General features: G+C 43.0%; 1 protein-coding gene across 3 annotated transcripts in view; it reads right to left on the minus strand.

The window, feature by feature from the left end:
* DENND2A (DENN domain containing 2A) overlaps positions 1-19403 on the minus strand; it is a 63725-nt gene that overhangs the window by 20562 nt on the left and 23760 nt on the right. For 2 of the 3 annotated variants that reach the window (XM_062589804.1, XM_062589813.1), the window contains exons 2-9: positions 17715-17813; positions 14973-16187; positions 13755-13882; positions 10289-10410; positions 7039-7236; positions 5340-5433; positions 3981-4031; positions 239-426 (exon numbers count right to left, since the gene is read on the minus strand). In XM_062589804.1, the coding sequence (XP_062445788.1) occupies positions 239-426; positions 3981-4031; positions 5340-5433; positions 7039-7236; positions 10289-10410; positions 13755-13882; positions 14973-16187; positions 17715-17785 (2067 nt within the window). In that variant the 5' untranslated portion in view covers positions 17786-17813. The remainder of the gene's footprint in view (positions 1-238; positions 427-3980; positions 4032-5339; positions 5434-7038; positions 7237-10288; positions 10411-13754; positions 13883-14972; positions 16188-17714; positions 17814-19403) is intronic. The other variant, XM_062589823.1, reaches the window with a different exon arrangement.

Below are 19403 nucleotides of genomic sequence, written 5' to 3' on the forward strand. Positions count from 1 at the left end.
AAAAATCATAGCCAAGGGCAGCAAAAGATCTAAACAGCTGCACTTCCAGTGATGAAGAATATCATGACATTTCTCAAGGGGTTATGGCAGCACCTGTGTCTTCAGTCCTATTGAACAATGCAACGGCAGAGGGATTACTAGTGTAGCATGTGATCAGCAGAGAAGCTGTGGCTCCTCCAGCTTTGTAGCGCATGATGCATTCTGGCACCAGCCAGGAGGTTCCTGATAGGCATCGCACCTTTAATGGGAACTGCTGGGTAACTTCAGGGACATAGGCAGCCCCAGCCTGCTTCTTGTGCAGTGATACCACGACAAAATACTCAAACAACTGCCTCTCTTGATACTCAATCAAGTCTCGTTCCAAGGTTTGGTATCGTGGGGTTTGCTTCAGACGAGATTTCACATGGACCAGGCGCTGGCTATGAGCTGCAAAGAAAAAGATAAGAAATTGTTGGTTTGTCTAGTCCATCGCAGAGAGCACCTACAGAGTTTTTCAGAGATTTATGGAGACACTCACCACTATCTCACTGCATTTACTTTGTCAGTGGCTGAGCAAGAAGTGAGAATCATCTGGAAGCTGCACTACAAATACTGAGAAAGCATCACAGTGACAGAGATGGGATGTACTCTTATGAGTACCATCACCCTATGGATATACAGGCTTGTCCAAAAGCATGTGGAGGGAGATCACAAGGATCTGCATGCATCAGGAGTAGCCTGAAGAACTCTGGCAGCAGCAGGATTTAATAGATGGCTTTTACAAGTGAAGACAACTCAAAGTGAGATCCAGATGTGACACAGAGTAACACACAATATCCGGACATTCATATTAGCCTTCATTTATGTATCAGTCAAGGCAAGCACAGTTATGTGACTGATCACCTTTGTTCAGAGGAGATTGCAGATAGTGATCCCCAGTTTTACAAGCCCAGCACTTATGTTAGGTCAGGCTAGGGTTCTGTTGGCTGAGTAATGCTGGGGACTCCCGAGTTATAACAACAAGGACTGGACTGAAGGCCAACAACAGAAAATATAAGAGATGCAAATGAAAAATGCTGGCTCATGCCAGTTCTTCCTGGGCCTAAAGCTAATCTCTCAGGGCTGTGCTTCTGCAAGTTCACCCAAGAAAATGGGAAAACAATAAAATCTGCCAAGCAAGCTCTAACTGCAACACATATGAGCTGTGGGACAATAAACATTCCAGCATGGAAAGTAATGAAAAGTTGCCTGCTGGGAAGAGACTAGAGGAGAACTGCAACCATCCCCCTACTTGGTTTTGTGGTTGCATCCCAAATTCAGTGTCCACAAGTCTCCCCTACCCTACTACAAAAGGAAAAAAAAGGAATTAACTACAAGCAGAGACTATAGTACACTTCCCACAAATGTGTGTTTTGCTAAAGTGGGTGGCAATATGATATTTTTGACAGAAACCACACCATTGGCAGAAACACCAAATAAATAAAAGTGATCTGCTTGGAAGATGGGGCTTCCTGGGAAATGGTATATCCTTTAGGACAGACTCTTGACTCTTTGTCTGGCTCAGTTGTGCCACCCATGGACTATTTCAGATAACATAACCTAGAACACTCTCAAGGTGCCTTTTAAATTAAAACAAAGAGTTAAACAGTCCCTGGACAGTAAAGGCCCGGGAAAGATGGCTTAGACTCCTTTCTCTCATCAGCTATTACACTATTTGCTTTAAGAAGCTTTCAGAAGTGATCTCTGTTTTACCAGGGACTTCAAAAGAAGTGGTGTCAGAGCAATGCTGAGTGCTTCTGAAAAGCCCACTCAGGCTTTGCCTGTTTATACTCTGTGCAACCTGCTAAAGATACCAGGAATGTACTGCTGTCATCATGGCACAGTTGGTCTTTGAAAATTTTCCCTTCTCAAGGGTCAGTACCTATGGCTCTGACATGCAGCCTGATGATTGCAGTCTGATGATTTACTGTGTCTCAGCTGACGCAAAGTGACTTGCAAAGCAGTGGGAACTGGCCTGTAAGTTTAGTCTGTTAAGTGAAACATATAAAATGAAAAGTCCCTTCCGCAAACACTTGCTAAATCATCTCACTTTCCTATTGTTTAAAAATACAAAAGTCCACAGTTTGATAAGGCAAAGAACAAAATACAGATGAAGCTAAAGCAAATGGTTACTGAGTCCCAAAGCTCTAGTCACACTTTTCTACACATAGAAGCTTTCATCACAGTCACTCAGATCCAGGTATGGAGGTGGATATTGCTCAGAGCCCAGTGCTGTCAGACCTGGGGTGACTTTGCTCCATCTCCAATATCCCCTCCACAAGCAGTTTCTAGCTGCAAGAGAAAACAGTCCTCTCTCTGGATTTACAGATTTCTCATTCCATCTTCAGTAACAAAATTTTTTTATGAGGAGAGAACAGAACAGCAGAGGAAGAGACTAGGGAAAGCAGGTTCCTCTTCTCAAGCCCACTGAGCTTATACTTGTTTGGGTAGCATTTAAGTCTGGCTACGAAGTTGGAGATGTGTAACACTTCAACAGTGAAGTCTGTATCACAGCAGTGAGGGAGGCATAGTACCCAGCGAGACCATTTTTTCTCTAGAAGATTTCAGTGGAGTGGTATTGCCTTCCACATGTTCTTGGTAGATACAGGCCAAAAATCTGCCATCTGGATCCAGACTCAGACTGATATCAGGTCAGGAATCATTCAGGATGAGAACTGATGGCTCTAAGATCTCTGGAGCTCTTCTCTCTAGATTCTGGCCAACAGACTAGAAAATAGACTTATGCAAAGCCTATTTGGCTGGGAAGCAGTAGGATATTTCGTAGAAACAGAGGATGAAGTATATGATTCACCTTGGCCATCAGGAACAAGAGTTTGAATCTTCCCGGTTATATCTACACTGTCTTTCTCAGCTACATCTGAATATGGACTGTAGTTCATAACACCACATTTCAAGCTGATTGTGAATGTAATTCCTGAAGGAGCTGTGCTCAAACATTTCCCCCCCTCCATCCAGGCTAGTCTGAGAGCCTGTCAAAAGGCAGGCAGTGGCAGAAGGTTTCGGTTTGCACAGATACAAAGTTTCCCAGTGACGATGAAAGCAAAAGCAGGCATACTAGCAGTTCTTGCATGGAAAGTGGTGCTCACAAACACGCAAGGGAACTCATATTGTAGTTTCTGTTGGATAATTAAGTAAGGATGAGCACTGCTAAGCACCACGCGCTGAAGTTGACACAGAGTGGGAACTGCTGCTTGTCCCTACCTTTTCAGCTTGGAAGCCCAGATCAGGTATGTATTTGGACCAGAATCGGGCAACTTTGGAATGTGAAGAAGTTTCAATTTTGCATTCCAATTCTGTTGGGATTTTTAAGTTGCTGTATACATTCCTACAAGACTGCTGCCATCAGCATGTCACAATGATTGATTACACATTTGATTACAAATTCAAAAAGGTTTGAGAAAAAGTTTCTGGAGACCAACATACCACAGAGCTCTACTGAAGTGAAGCAAGCAGTACAGCACTTCATCACAATTTAGCAAATGCAGAAGAGTTTAATTAGCAATAAATTGTATAGCGCAATGACAGTTTTCTAGCTAGTCAGTCTGGCTTGAGAGTTTTCTCCCTTAGCAAATATGTAGTGGAGCTTTGGACATCCTGTCCTATTGTGATGCTCTCTCTGGTAACTTGTTCACACATTTGTGACCTTGCACTTGGAAAAGTCTCCTTGCACTTTCATGGTGCCCAAGCTTTCCATTTTGAAAGTCAATGTGAAAAGCTTTGTTGGGAGTTGGTCTATACACTAGTTTTAGACTCCTATAATCCTCTGCCTATGGATTTCCTCCTGCAGTTTTGCAGTCTTTGTTTCATGGAAACAAATACTTTCCATGTGGAAACAAGCTCTTTCTTCAAAGCTAGAGCAAAGAGGAGCGATCTTGACCACCCTAGGAACTCAGAGGAGAGTTTATCAGCAGCCATTTGTTCTCTTCACATATTTTCCTTACCTTTCATCTTCTCTTCACTGTCACTGTCTGATTCACTGTTTTCATCTGTAACTAGGAAAAAAGAAAGAGGAAGATGAAGTATAATAATGTATTTCTAACCATGAGTAAGAGAAAGCAAGGCCTAACAGCTTTAGAAAGACAGATAGTACAGATACTGAGGATCTCATCCTTTTCAAGGATGTACATACCCACAAACACTTCACTTACCAATCCTAGTATCTTCCCATTCATTCAGGGGATCAGAAAAATGCAACAAAATAATTGTACACAGCAAGGGAGTTGCATGAAAAATAAAATGCAAGAGCAGCATTTTACCCATGTCTGTATGAGCACAACATCAAGGCAAAATACTGATTAATGTGTTTAGCTTGAATACACAATAGATAGCTTACAGGACAAGGAAAAAAAAGCCAGCTGCCTGAGTGAAGCAAACTCAAGATCTCTTTGGTCTAATAGCTTGTTTTTCAGTGACCAAAAGCCTCTGATGCTGCAGAGATGGGTAAAAAACATTGTAGAAACCAGTCTGGGATGCTGCCCTGTCCCTCAAATGTTCATCCATGTCCTTATATATAAACACACACAAAGTTTACATATAAAATAAGATAAATACTAACAAGTAATTGTAGGAAACAAAACAGAGCTGGAAGTCACCTTGTACTGGAAATTTTGATGTTTTGGAGAAAAAATATATTGGAAAGACATAATTTTAACTTTTACAGAGAAGAAAATTTAAAAATAATTGGTCTGAAGTATCTGAACGGTTCTAGTGAGCCCCAGCAGGAGCCAGCAAACCCCTAAGCTCTAAGACTTCTCAGCTGACAGTGGAAGGCTGAAAGTCTCACTGTTAAGATGATGGAGGAGGTCCTACAGTCAAGAGCCTAGAAATCCTGATTCCCAAATGACGTTATTTGTTTATTGGGATGATGAAGAAACCAGGCCTGTTTCAAAATCTATTATCTTCCATTGGACGGTTCAGTAAAGTGACACATTCTCACAAAATATTTTGATCTCAACAGATCAGCCTCTTTGGACAGAACATTCCTCTGCAAAGCTTTCAGTCAGTTCCAGAAATAAACATCAAAAAGAGGAGACATTTTTGGTGTGACCTATAAGGTTATCATGGAGAACAGTGGAATGAAAACGAATCAAGAAAAAAACAAAAAATTGCCCCTTCAGGAAAGGCTCTCGGGCAGTAGAACAGTCTTTGGCTTCCCAAAAGAAGGGGTGGAAGCCCCAACTCAGCCTCACTCTGGAATGGAAGAAGTGACAGAAAACATCACATAAATCACCAAGGCAGCCTAAACTCCAAGATAAGTCCTCAAAAAGTCTTAGACGTATGATGATTCAAAATTCCTTTACCTTTCCCTGAATTGCTCTCTGTAGACTGTGATAGTCTCTTGACACGTTTCTTTCCCCTCCGAGCCTCATAAATAGCATTGATTTTCAACACAAGCTGCTCAGCAAACACACAAACAAATGAAAAAAGGTTAGTTTCTTCCCCAAACAGAGCGGAAAGTTATAATTTTATTGAAAGTGTTCCGGTACCCAATCCTAACCATAGCTGGGCTGAGTAGCTCATTTAGTGCCCCCTGGCTCCCCATCCCTCCTTGAAGGGGAGGGGAGTTGCAGAAGGGGCATGCCAGGTGTCCCCGGCCCCCCTTGAGCAGAACTGCCTCCTCATTAGGGTCCCCTGGCATGAGCAGCAGGGCATGGCCACAGCATTCAGACTTATTTTAAAAAGTTTAGGACCCCTGTGCTTACATGCTGAGAGACTAAGGTGAAACAGACAGCATTAAAGAGGTGTCTTCTAACTTGATATGGATTTGGTTGGGAGAATCTGAATGCAGATGTTCCAGTGGCAGGGTGCTCTGGTGTGGAAGTATGGCCTCCATGCGCCAGTTCAGCTCAGTGCTCATGTTGGTCTTGTCACTGCACATAACAAATCTCACTCCTGAGCTCGTTCTGCAGGACTGCTCAGAGGCATTGCCCAGTAAGTATGTATTCATAATCTTACTTTCACAGCACTTGACATAAATGTAAGTGCTCAAACACATACATCGATAGAGCTCAAATATGCACAGAATTGTAGGCATACAGGAAAACAAAACCCTAGACATTTGTAGCCATGGGGTCATTCCTGAAGAACTGAAGTGTACAATGAAGGCATTCAGAATCAGATATGCAAATATTAACACAGATCTGGTAATCAGGAAACAAAGAAGAGATACAAACACATCCTTTTTTCTCCTAGAAGAAAACTGTGAAAACTGAAAACTGTTCTAAAAAATTACCACAGGCAGGCCGTGGTAGCTTCTGCTTGTCCTGCAAAGACTGAGACAAGCAACTGTGTTTTTATAACCGTGTTTTTGAAATGTTCAATAGATAGCTTGTTGCCAAATCTCACTTGGATTGAATACACTTCCTGCTAGATCTGGAAGAAAATAAAATTGAGATAGAGTCATATTGTATCCAAAAACAAAGTAGGGGATGATGCTAGGAGAACATCATGCCCATGACTACAGACAACTCATTTTGTCACTCAAATGTCAGATTTTGCTTTGTTCATCTAAAGTCATACCCTATCTTGAATTAGAAACAGCCAATGCATGAATTGGACCTAGTAAAGAACAGATTGCTAGCAGGAATATCAACAGTACATACAGACCATTTCTGACTGCCTGTGTGTCAAGAAAGGAAAGAAATAAGATGGGGGTTTGTGTGTGTGTGGGGGGGGGTTGTGTTTTTTCCCCAAAATATTAATTGCTTTTTTCCTCCACTGACAAAATTGAAGTTTTGCCCAAAAATGAAACCATCATTTTGTCTTAATCCTCCTAAAAACTATGATAGATAGAACTCAGAAAAATAACTTCAAAACTTGCAGAGATGTTTGTACTCCTCCTCCTTCAGGGAGAAAGGAGGTTAAACAGGAGTCAAGTCAACTGGAAGGACAATAGTTTTCTTCAGTTTCCAATGTAGTGTCCCTGCAGTGTAGCTTTCTCTCATACTCACGTTCCTGCCTGGGAGAAGCCAAGCAAAAGAGATAAATCCCTAATGTTACCTTGGGAATCTTCCTTTTCCTCTTGCCATTCTGAGGGTCTCCCAGGGAGAAGAAGGTATCGTCTGGACTGCTGGGGGTTGAGGGAGGGCTGATTTTGGATGGTGACCCAGTCCCATCACGGCTCAGTTTCCGTATATCTGGCAGTTTGAAACTCCGCCGCTCTGAGCTTTGTCGGAAAAAAATGGGCTTGGAAAGCAACTGGAAAAGGAGACAAAAATGGAGGTGAGGAATGCATGAACATAGAGCTTCATCTATCTCTGCTTTGTTGCTAAGACTGTCATGGTAGTAAATCCAGTGGGGCAACCACAGCACTCAGCTGGCAAAATGGCTTAACTTCTGGGAATGCAAATAGATTGCTGCACACATAAGAAATTCACCCAACTTCCAGAGCCACATTAGGACTATTTGACAAGCAATTTAACCATTCCATATTCATTCCAGATCAGAACACAGCCTCAGAGGTTGGCCAGGAAGCCTCACTCCAGTGTGCAAAAAACTCCCAAGACTTGTGCAATGCAGAAGCTGGGACTGTAAATAGGACAAGACTAACCAACCAGTCAACCACAAGCATTTGGTATAAGGAGCAGCTGGCCAAGGGGAACAGAGAAGCAGTGAGACCATGAAAAGCATGGTCAGTCTGATCCAATATTCTGTCTCTGTCAGTAGCCAGAATCAAATATTTCAGAGGAGGGTACAAAAATAATATTATAGACAACAATGGAGATCAGTTTCCTCCTAAACCCATCAGTAAGTTCAAAACAAGTAAGCACAACAGTTGATATTTAAGTACCAGCATAAAGCTCTTAGAGTCTCTGACCAAAAACAACAGTAGAGAAGCAGAAATTTCAGCTGCAGATAAACGTGGGTAAACTACCTCCAACCATAAAGGTGTTCCATAAAAACTTTTTTTGTCTTCTCCTACTGAACTTCCTAGCAGTTTTGATAAGATTAAGCTGCCCCTTTCCTAGGCATTGTACATGCATTTGCAAAGGCAGTATCTACATAGCATAAGGAGATGCAAGTGAATGGTATCTGAGCTAATTCTGAGCAAGTCACATCAGCACTGTAGCTGAGGTAACAGTCTGCCCAGGTTAACAGACATCCTCAGCAAGATTATTAGCCAGACTGATTCATTCAGGCTAGTGCAGGTGTCTCTGGATGGTTTGGCAGAAGACACAACTCTCAGATATGCTCACCACCCACTGAGAAGTCACACATTAAAATGAGTCTTGTAAGAGCCTTCAAGTTGAAAGCTTTCATCCTTAACTACAGAAGGAACATAAGCTGCTTCTAAACAGTCTGTCCAAATCCATTTTCATCAGTTCCTAGCCCAGAGCTACTCCCATTTGGCTCCTTGCTAACTGTTCTGCTGGGAACCATATCTAGGGTGAAAGGCATGCCTGTGCAACACTGCTGTCCCATTTTGATTGCATGAATGGAAAAAAAACAAAAAAAAAAAAAACCAAACAACAAAAAAAGAGTCCCTTACAAAGCCCTCTTGTGGAAATGAATTTCATCCCAGCACTGATGATCCATGCTGCTCTGGACCTAACTAGTAACAAGGAGAATGGATTGAGAACTGCATGGCAATTTTTACTTTAAAAATGTCAAATCATCTAAAAAAAAACCCTTCAGCTTCTGGTTAAGCTGGTTGGAAAACAGTAATATATTAAGAAATGCTGTGTGTCAAGCTTCTAAAAATGTAGGTAACTCTAATAAATGTTGGGTAGCTCTAATAATAGTTGCCACTTGGGGAGCACGGGAAAACCCTCTGGTCATGAAAACCACGTCTAGATCCCTGCTATCTGCTGTGAACCCAACTGTTGCCAGGATGATTTCTGCTTGTCACATTGCCCATGTTGTTTCAGACGTGGACTCTCCAAAAGGAGAACAGAAACCAACTAAAACAGCTCTAGAAGCTGAGAGCAGGGCTGGCCTTTGGTAAGCCTTGAGCTCTGAGCAAAAGGTGCAGACTAACACTTCCTCTCTTCTTTTGGTCTCTGTCAAGGAGGAAAAGGGCACTGGGCTGTGAGCTGCACTGCTTGTGAGGAAACAAGAGAGTCCACACTGTTAGGTCTGGCTCCCTAACTGGCATTGCATTAGTTGCTAGCAACTAATCTCATCAAAGAGAGAACAACAGGGCCAACCTAAGGGAAGGGGCTGCAGAGGCTCCTCAGCATCTGCATGAATAAATTGCACACTGCGTACAGATCCCGAGCCAAGAGACTGCAGGCTTTGATTGCCCAAGCATTTAAATGCCACTTTGAGGGAGGGGAAGAAGTGCTTTCCTACACTGGAGGTCTGCAATAAAGCAGACCCTTTATTTTTCAGTAAAGTGTTTTTTATTGAAGACCTCCTCATTTTTCAGTATGCGGAAGAAATTTAGTGTCTTACTTTTGTCTCAGGACAGGCTTGAGACAAAAATAAAGCAGAAAGCTTTCATCCACAGCTCTGCCAGTGCTCTTTAAGCAGCCTCTTTGACAATGCTCTATGCTTTCACTATGAAATGCACCGGGATTTTTCTGTGGAATCAGAGATAATCCCCAAATACAACCCCTTCCCACCCCCCATCACGAACACACTCATTTCTGCATAACCATTTTTTATCTACTGCCCCTAAATCCACCTGTTCCAGCAAAAGTAGGATGGGATCTCATCTCAACTTCACTCCAAATTCATTGAGAATCTGAGGGCAGGTTTCCAGAGGTGAGGGCCTGAAGTCTCAAGCTAGATACTCTTTGCACACATGAACTGGCAGAAATTCAAAAGTTGTTCTTTTCTTGCTATACATTTGCTGCAGAAATAGCTCAAGGTACAGGCGCACAGAAAGACTTTACTGGAAACAGACATTCACTCACAGAATGGTCCTTTTATCACACTAGTCTTGGGATGCAGTTGAGTAAAATCCCAGGCTAACACCAAAAAAATCAGTCCCCTTCGATCTAATTGCTATTTAGTGCATGTCTAACGCAAAGTACCACTGGAAGTTAGCTACGGTGCAAAAGAGAACAAAAGCCAGAAAACCATACCTGTAAAGGAATGATGTTTTTACCTTGCTAAAGGACAACAAACTCTTTCTATCACAATCCACTCTACTAGTGATTAAGATGTAAAGGAAAAAAAAAAAAAAGAAGAAGAAGAAAAAGATGTTATGACAGTCAGAAGCAAAACTCCTCTGTTTTCATACAGGACTAGGATTTCACCCAAAGGCTTTCTGGAACAGAAGACATGGCCACATGAATCAAAGTACCTTAGTGGGGGTCCCAGGTACAGAAGAGGTGGGGGATGCTGGGAAAGTCAGGACACATTTCTTCCCCAAACAGCGGCTGTTGGTCTCAATATCTTCATAGGGGTTTTCCTTCGATGGTGGATCTGAAGCAAAAAGCCACATGCAAGGGAGTTTAACTGCAGAAAATCCTTGAGGTTTGCCATAAAAATCTGTCTGGGGATCTGCTGGCCTTCTCCCACCTCCCACATCAGACAAAGACCTGTTCTCAAGCATTCCTGCCATTGCTTTATTCTCTCCATAGCTCTAGAAGTCCAGCTGCTTGCTGGACAGCGTCCAAACCCTGACACTGATGTACGCAGCCATAGGAACATATCACAGAAACTACAGATGGAAAAGACCTAGTGAGTCCTCAAGTTCATTTCCCTGTCCTCAGAGGAGCTGTGAGGTTCTCATGCACATTGTTTGTCCTGTAATTTTATTTCCTCCTTTCTAGTCTTCTGCTTTGAATTCTCTGTGAGCTGAAAACTAGTAGAAAGCTCCTCTCTCCTCTATTTACACCCCACACTAAAGGGTGACCTCTGGTCATGGTCACAAGAGATGTGATCTCTTGGACTGCATCTGCAGAAATATTTAATCTGTTCTCTGAGCACAGATGTCTGTCATATAGCATTGATTTCCAAACATATCTACCAATCATGGAGGCCTCAATTCCTACATGCCCCACTTCAGACAAAGAGAAGCATTCACCTCACCTGATCTAGGCCATTCAAAGTGCAATGAAGTTAATCCCTCTCTCCCCCAGAAGACAGAGAGAAAAGGACATCTCTGAAGGAACATTCAACCCATCCTTACATAGGATTCCCTCAAAAATATAGGAGTCTTGAATGATTATCCAGAGGTGTCCCTCTCTCTCTCCACTGACTCTGGAGACAAGCTACATAATTAGTCTGATTTTAAATACCCCAAATTAGGTATAATGAATTCTTACATCCCACTCTTCAGCAATGTTGAAAAGAAACAAACACAAATGTCTTCAAAGAAATGTGTACTGTCTGAAAAAGCAGGTTGTAGTATTTCCATCACAGCATCCAAAAATCAATAACAAAGTCTCAGCCCAATCACCTTCATGGGCAGGCAATTTGTTATGAGACTTCTCATTACCATCCTTTCATGCCATCCCATGGCTGGAGCCAAAGCAACCACGTTCCTCTTATTTTCATGCAATGCTTGTCTGACAGGAAGCATCATCAGTGCTGCTGGTCATCAGTGCTGCTGGTCTCTGGGAATGGGGACTGCAGGCAGCTCTATGATCTGTCTGCCTGGTGCACTCCCACCTGCCTGCCCTGCTGGGGTAGGAGTGCAGCTGAAGGCATCAGGCGAGGACACAAACCCAAGCCTTTCCCAACACTGGCTCCTATGCCATTCCATAGCTCAGGAAGCCAGGGAGAGGAAAGCAAGCTGGTGTGACGCTGATGAAGGAAGCCTGTGCAAACATTTTGGTGGTAAAAGTGCTCCTGCCCCTGAAAGAGGCTTTTTATTCCAACAGCATACTTCAGTGCATGAATACAGCTCAGCTGCCACACACTGGGTAGACTGGAGAAAAAAAAAGAGCTGGGTTCTGCTGCTCACCTCATCTTCACACTGCTTGGCAGCCTGTCTCATTAGCCTCCATCTAGAATAAACGATCATAGTTGCCCTCCTTCTCACACATAAACCTTGATATCTATCTGGCAATACAATTTTCAGCATGCCAGACAAACAAGGGGGAAAGGGTAAAAGGAGAGAGAGGAAGGGGATCTATGTGACCTGCTGAGAAAGTGAGCAGTTCTACCACCAGCAGTTGTACCCTGCCGGTGTACAATGTGTATGCATAGGGGATGTATATGGGTGCCTGGATGCCCTCAGGGACATATGTGATCCTCCGTGGATAGGGCTGGCATTCTGCAGCTGGAGGACAGGCTGAACAGTGCCGGAAGTCCTTGTCCCCCTCCATATGTGTGGTTTTCGCATGTTGCTTATCTTTTAGGGAGTCTCCCTACCTGAGGTCTTGTGAAAACAAAATTGTGGGTTGGTTGGAGTCATCCCTGCCCATCCCTTTCCCTCACAGTGATGCTACAAGGATTGCAGGAGCCAATTAAAGATCATTAACTCGAGACAAAGCTTAATTCTACAGCAAGGAAACAAAAAAACATGCATATCCCAGCAGCTGAAGCTGACAATTATACACAACTTTACTTTCTTCTAATCTTTGCACTTAAAAGCTGGAGAGTAGAGGACTTGAGTCCTCTGCAAGCTTGTGACAGAGGGGTGTGCTTGTGTTTGAATGGACAGATTTGCCACTATAGCCACTCTGTAACGCTATCCCTGTTATTGCAGCTGAGAAGGTGACCCTTACACACTGACCCAGGGAGGAGAAAGATAGCAGGAGGGGGAAAAAAAGGAAAAAAAAAAAAAAAGAAAAGAAAAGAAAGAAAGAAAGAAAAAAGCACAGCTGTTCAGGCATTCCCTGTCCCTTTGTCATCCAAAATAGAGAGAGGAAAAAGGCAAACATGGGGCCCCTAGCTCCACAGAAGAGGCAGATAGCTTCAAAAGTGTCAAAAAGGACAGACCGGCACCACCTTGGCTGCAAAAAAGTTCCAAACAAATATAATTACTTTGAGAGATCTTTCTAATCAAATATGATGAGATTTTACAAATATCAAAATAAAGCCCTGTCTGCTCCTGAGAAAGAGCAGCTGCCTCCCACATTGAACAACACAGACCACCTTTCTAGGATAACAGCTGTAGGGTAAGAGCTGATGCAGCTACTCTGTCCCTGTTGTCTTCTTATTCTGCCAAACTTAGCCAAGAGCCTTGCACACCAGCCTACAGATACTAAAACTTAATAAGTTTTTTTCAAGAGGATACTTCTTCTCTATGATTCTATTCTTCCATAAAAGGTCATCTAACTCACCACACTAAAAAAAAAAACCCACAGTACAAATAGAGAGTATTACAGGAAATAATCTTGGAAATGGCATTGATTTGCCATCAAAGTTCGAAAGTGAGATAAAATTCAATTTCAAAGATTGTAGGATCTAGCTTTTTAAGTCCGATGGCACCTGCAGACATACACAATCCTATTTCAGAACTGAGGAATTTACTTCATGGCTATGTTTTCAGTCTGTTAGCATCATCTCCACAGTAACAAGTTCACCACAAGGAACGGAGCAGAGCTGTGAGAACTGGTCCTCGGGACAAAAGGTAGACAGAGGACAGACATCTGCAAAGAATAAAAACTGCCTCCCGTGTGCCTCAGGTTCATCACTGAACCTGAGGAGTTATGAAATATTTTGTCCATTTTTTTATTATTTGCCAATAATTCATATAAAGTATGTCTTAGCTTGCATTTGAATAATATACTTTCTTCCGTTCCTTTGGTGGGTCCCTGTTGACCACAAGTCTTCTGAGTTTGCAGTCAAATCCCTCCCCCGTCCAAAGCTCCTACCCAGTATGTCTTCATAGACGTTTTCTTCAGATAAAGTGCGTGTGAGGGCCAACTTGGTCTGCGCGTACCAATCCACCCTGCCGTTCTCAGATGATGACTGCAGCAAGTCTTCAAACTCATATGACTTCCTGCACCATTGATGGGAGGGGAAAAGCAACAGAGAGGAGAGTGACATACCTAAACAGATTTTATAACCAAATTATAGTACTTTATAATTCACTTCTCTGCAGCATGCCTCACAGTTGAGAAAATTCATTAGTAAGAAGAGAACATTTCACAGTCGCGTCTCATATAAAGCATGAAAAATAGCCGTATGAGATCTGTTATTTTTACCAGCTACACAAATGAAGATGTTTCAGGGATTATGTATCTTATCTGAGTTGCCATGGCAATAGCTCACTGTGAAGATGTGTCAAGTTTCCTGTTACACTGTACAGGGCCTCAGGCCATGAGAGGTCCCATTTACAACATAGGTCCCACCCTCAGCAAGAGAGTGCCAAAATCAGGTCCCTTTTAAGCAGTACAGAAGAGCAATACTCACATGCTGGATGGTGGAAAGGGAAAAACAATTAAGTCTATTCCACTACCAAACCCTGAAAATTTCAGTTTCCCTCCCTTACCCAAACCATGAATTTTTGGTTTTAAGTGACAGTTTATGCAGAAGGCATTAGAAATAGTTGCGCATTTTAGTCTCCTCACCCCAAAATGTGTGGGGTTACAACCATGGGGCACAGGGAGAAAAAACAATAAAGCACTCCAGAAAAATATAATTGGATCCAGTTAGAATATGTCTGCTATCAAGAGTGAAAACGCTGTGATAGAGTTTGGAACTTATCAGTCCAAACCTTGTTCCAGATGAGCTACATTCCATTCTGCAAGTAAACAGATTTTACAAACACGCGCGCACACACACACACACACACAACCTTCTCAATCTTGGGCTTGAAGGTTAAGCTAGGTAACTCAGTCACAGTCTCCAGCAATTTGACCCTAAAGCTCAAATCTGCTATCACTTTTCTCTTCACAGGTATCCTGTGAAGTTCTGCTGGCTTCTCATAAGTTCTCAGAGGTGTAACTGAGGGCTGAGTTATGGCCAGCGAGGCTCTCAATTACTAGTGATTATGAGTGACTAGGGAAGATCCAGCTGTCCTGGTGAGAAATGGGAAGATGGAACACGACCATCAAGATCAGCACTTACACGCAGAAAAGCCCATATACCTGTGGTCGGCATTGTTCTTGTGCTTCCCATTCCAGAGTCTTCTGCTAACAGCTGATGGGGGAGGAGAAGAAGGGAGAGGAGGAGGAGGAATGGACGGCAGAGGGGGTAAGTTTCTTTTATTCCTAGCTGATGGCACCCAGTCCTCTTCCCCCTCATGTTTGAAAGTCCGCCGGGGCTTTGGCAGTGGGTTGATGAAGGGTTTCTTCTCTGGTGCTCCTGGCTCTGTGTACACATTCTCCACAGTGCAGTCCTTGTGTTTTGCCTGAGAAGTTCTTACCTCTTCTAGAGTCCCAAAAATTGGCTCACTGATTTCAGAGTCCAAGCCAAGAAGCCTTTTGTTGAGTTCAGCCCCATACACGCTCTCATGGCCCTCTGGGTTAGTATGTACTTGTGCTGCCTTCTCCTGCAGGCACTGTGGGGAGTAATAAGTACCAGGCAACTGAGGCTGCAGCTCAGCTGAGCCATCCTTCAAAGCCTGCTCCAGCTTTTTCACCTGGCTAAGCACTGAAAGATTCTCCTTCTGGACCTCCCATTTCCCACCTTTTACTTCTTTGCACTTTCCAACATTGGACTCCACTTCCTCACCCTTCTCTGTTTCCCCCTTTCGCTCTGTTTCCTGCCCCGTGCCTTTCGGAGCTCCTACTTTCCGCTCATTCTCTTTGCCCGTCCCTTTGCACTCCGGATCCCAATTCAGAAGTCTCTTGGTCTCCACTTTACGAGTCACCAATGCTATCCCACTCGTCTTCTCAATTACACAGGGTATCTTGTGTTCCTCTTTAACTCCTTGCTCCTCCTCTCTGCGAGTGGCAGGAGCAGAAGGTGTTTCCTTTTTCCCTTCCCATTCTGAGATTTTGTCCTTGATGCTGAAGGACCTACTCTTCAAGCTGATTTTTCCAGGTGACCGTATGTTCTGAGTGCCTCCTATCTGTCTCCTGATGATTTTACTATTTTCTTTAACATTCAGATCCACAGATGGGTCACTGATGATCATTTTGGGACTAAGCATGTTCTGCTGAAAGCAGTCTAGCCTTGGGTCCAGCATCAAGTTCTCCAAGGCTCCCAGTGGGTTCTTCACCACAGAAGAAACTGGTTCAGTTTCAGGTGTTAAACTTCGAGTGACAGAAGCACCTTCAGAACATCTCTCACTTGAAAATCCAAAAAGTCTTTCTAACTCCTTCACAGCAGCTGTATTGTTTTTATCTGAAAACTTGATCCTGCATAACAAAGACAGAAAAGAAGAAACATTCATTACCACTACTCATCCTTACTTTAGTCCATCAGCTCCATAAGCTCTATTCATAACGTTAGTAACAGCTGAGATGCCCAAAACACTTGAGAGGGAGGCTTATGTGGGAGAATTCTCAGGGAATGGCCCTTATAGCCAAAAAATGATTTTCTCCTCTTATTATGACTAAGACAAAGTTTGAAATGTAATCTTTCTCTGGGGCAGAAGTAAGTGGCAGGTGAGAAGTAGCAATTTTTGTAGATCAGACATACTGATACCAGTGACAGGCTCACCAGCGACAGGTTCACCAGCATTTTTGTGCATATATTTAGGAGTATAGTAGAGTTTTGTACATATTCAGTGCATTAATCATGTCCATTGCAAATAAAGGCAAAATGGACCATCTGCAAGCAATAGTAAATTTTTGCTACTAAACAGAAGAAAAACCACGTGATAGAGCCAGCATTCCTCTAGAGTCTGCTCAGAGGACTCCATCTGGACTTATCCAGGACTTACACACTCCAAGTGTATTCCAATGCACAAAACCTAGACTTTTAATATTACATTTCTGTGATTCTATCATCCCAGCCTACACATGGGCTCAGGCTCATGTGCCCCCAGGCATAGTTTGTCTCTGTACAACACATGATGCAACACCCACACACTAAATTCAACTTTCTCAGAGCAAAGGATAAAACACTACCATTGTTTGAATCCAAGCTGCATCAAAAATCCCTAATATCTTTCATCCATGGATTTCCTAACGCTTCTATTCAATATTATGATGCCTTATCAATACAGTAAAGCTCCAGTTGGACAGACTAACAGTTACCTGAGTAGAGAATGTTTTTTAAACAAAGCACTTCTCACCACTTTGCAATATTGTAGGGGCTTGTATGGGCTTGGAAAGGGGCACTGTGTCAATGCAAAGTAGTTACTGGGATGAAAATCTATATCATTAGTCCAATTTAACCACAACCCTAGCATTGAGATTTAACTCTCTAAATTTCTCTATTAACCTAAATGCATCAAGCGTGCCTATTCCAGAACTTACCACTGTTGTAAGAACATCCATTTGGATACCTTGTGTGCTGGCAGCCTTTGAGCTTTGTTCTGGCATCAAGCAACCCTGGCAGCCATTACAGACTCAGCTGTAGTGCAAATCTAGTCTGGGATAGGTTGCTGAGCAGAAAGAGGACCTGAGCCAGATACTATTCTTCCCTAACCTCACAGACATTTAACTCCTATCTACCTCAGAGACAACACCATGCTTTGGACAAGAGCTGGCACTCTGAATAGCATGAGACTTTTCCAGGGAGTAGGGCACAGCAGGGCCACTGGTTGTTGGACTGCACAGCAGAGACCAAGGATGGACACAGGGACAAACCTGCTATGAGTGTGGACAGTAAGGCTTGTCTTAGGAAGCTGTGGAGTCTCCTGTGTTGTTGATTTCAAGCAGAGGTTGGGTAAATTTTGACCCCAGGTATCCTAGAACTGAAACGCAGAAGTCTCTTACCTCTCAACAGACCTGCAGACACTGCTTTCAGACTTGCTGCTCACATCGACTGCCTCGCTAGCTGTCATCATGTCAGCATGCAGCAGGGCAGCTGCTCACCTGCAGACAGACAGGAACAAGTAAGAGGCCGTGCTCTGTGCTTAGCATCCCTCTCCAGACCTGCGCATGTATGTTTCTTCTGGAAAGCCAGGAGAGTAATAGAGGGAAACATTACAGCTCCTTGAGCACAGCCTCAGTGTACTCATCTGTAAAATGGGAGGAAGGGGATAATACCATTATAAGTCCAGGGAAGAAAACATAGGTTTGGAGGGCAACAATTGTCTTTAAGTCTGTATTAACTGCAGTATTGTGATTTGAATATGAAGCACATATTCAAGCATATAAAAAGCATATAAACGCTTTTATCATTATTGCCAAGATCTCAGGTAATTTAGATATCTTTGCTCACAGAGGAATAAATAAAAAATGATTTTACAATGAACTGTGTTCAAGCCACATGACCTAAGTGGTCACTGTGCCACTGTGCATGCAGCATTGTCACATTATGTCCAGCTTGGGACAGAAAACACTTTAGGCTGAAGAGACATTGTACTGAAGCAATTGGTTACCTTACATTATTCTTGCTCTGGTGGGTCAAGTTAGGCTGCTACTCATCCGCTTTTAGAGGACAACACATTTGGAGGGGGGGGGCGGTAAGATAAATCACTTACAAAAATGAGTCACTGTCTGCATTACGATCCTAGTATCCTCTGCCTTATGATTTCTAGAAGTCATGGAGAAAGACAGGCCCTCTCCCTTCCTCCTGTTCCTTTGAGTACTGCTGCTGCCCAAGCAATGCAACAGACTCCTTCCTCTTTTTATTGCCCCACAAGCTAATAACTATTATGCCTTAAAATAAATAAATAAATAAATAACCACTCTGCAGCACCTTTTTCTTGCTTCTCAGACGGCCTGCCTGCTCTGCAGCATTTCAGTGACAAGGGGCTCATCATTTTGTACACAATATACTTGGAAAACCTGAAGCCTCCCAAGTCTATCTACTTGGCTGGTTCTGCCAGATGTTACCCTGCCGTGCTTAAGATTTGGCAACAAAATTGAGTGCCTCAGGAAAGTTTGTAGTTTCTTATAGTTAAAAACAAAATACAACAGAAACCCTCAAAACAGTAAAGAACAGAAGGAGCTCTTGTTTCCACTGTCCAATTATTTGGGGGTGGGGGGGGAGAGAGAGAGACAGAAAGAAACACAGAAAGAGAGAGAAAGAAATAGAAACAATTCAGTCTTGTTTGTTCCCAGTTCTCTTTCCCTCTCTTCATCCCACACTGGCAATGTTCCTAAAACGAGGAGTGAACTCTGGGTCAACCCAATGTGTACACATTCAGGGCAGTTCATCGCTAACCCTTTAGCAGACTCTCCCCAGACAATAAACCCCCTTGGCTTCTCTTCCTCATTAGTAGCTGGAACAAACATCTATTTCACATTGAAACACAGAGCAGCCTTGCAAAATTGTCAAAAAAATTTACCAGCCTGAGATGCAAAATACATTCATCCATTCGTTAACTGTTACGGATAGAGAATAATGAAAAACTAATGATCATTCACTTCCCTCTCCAAAAAATGACTCACCCAGGCAACCAAAGTAGGTTTCTACAAAGCTGTAACAGAGGTTGCTTTGCGCTTGGCTTGCAACTT

Source organism: Rhea pennata, chromosome 1 (assembly GCF_028389875.1).
Source record: "Rhea pennata isolate bPtePen1 chromosome 1, bPtePen1.pri, whole genome shotgun sequence".
NCBI classification, from domain to species: domain Eukaryota; kingdom Metazoa; phylum Chordata; class Aves; order Rheiformes; family Rheidae; genus Rhea; species Rhea pennata.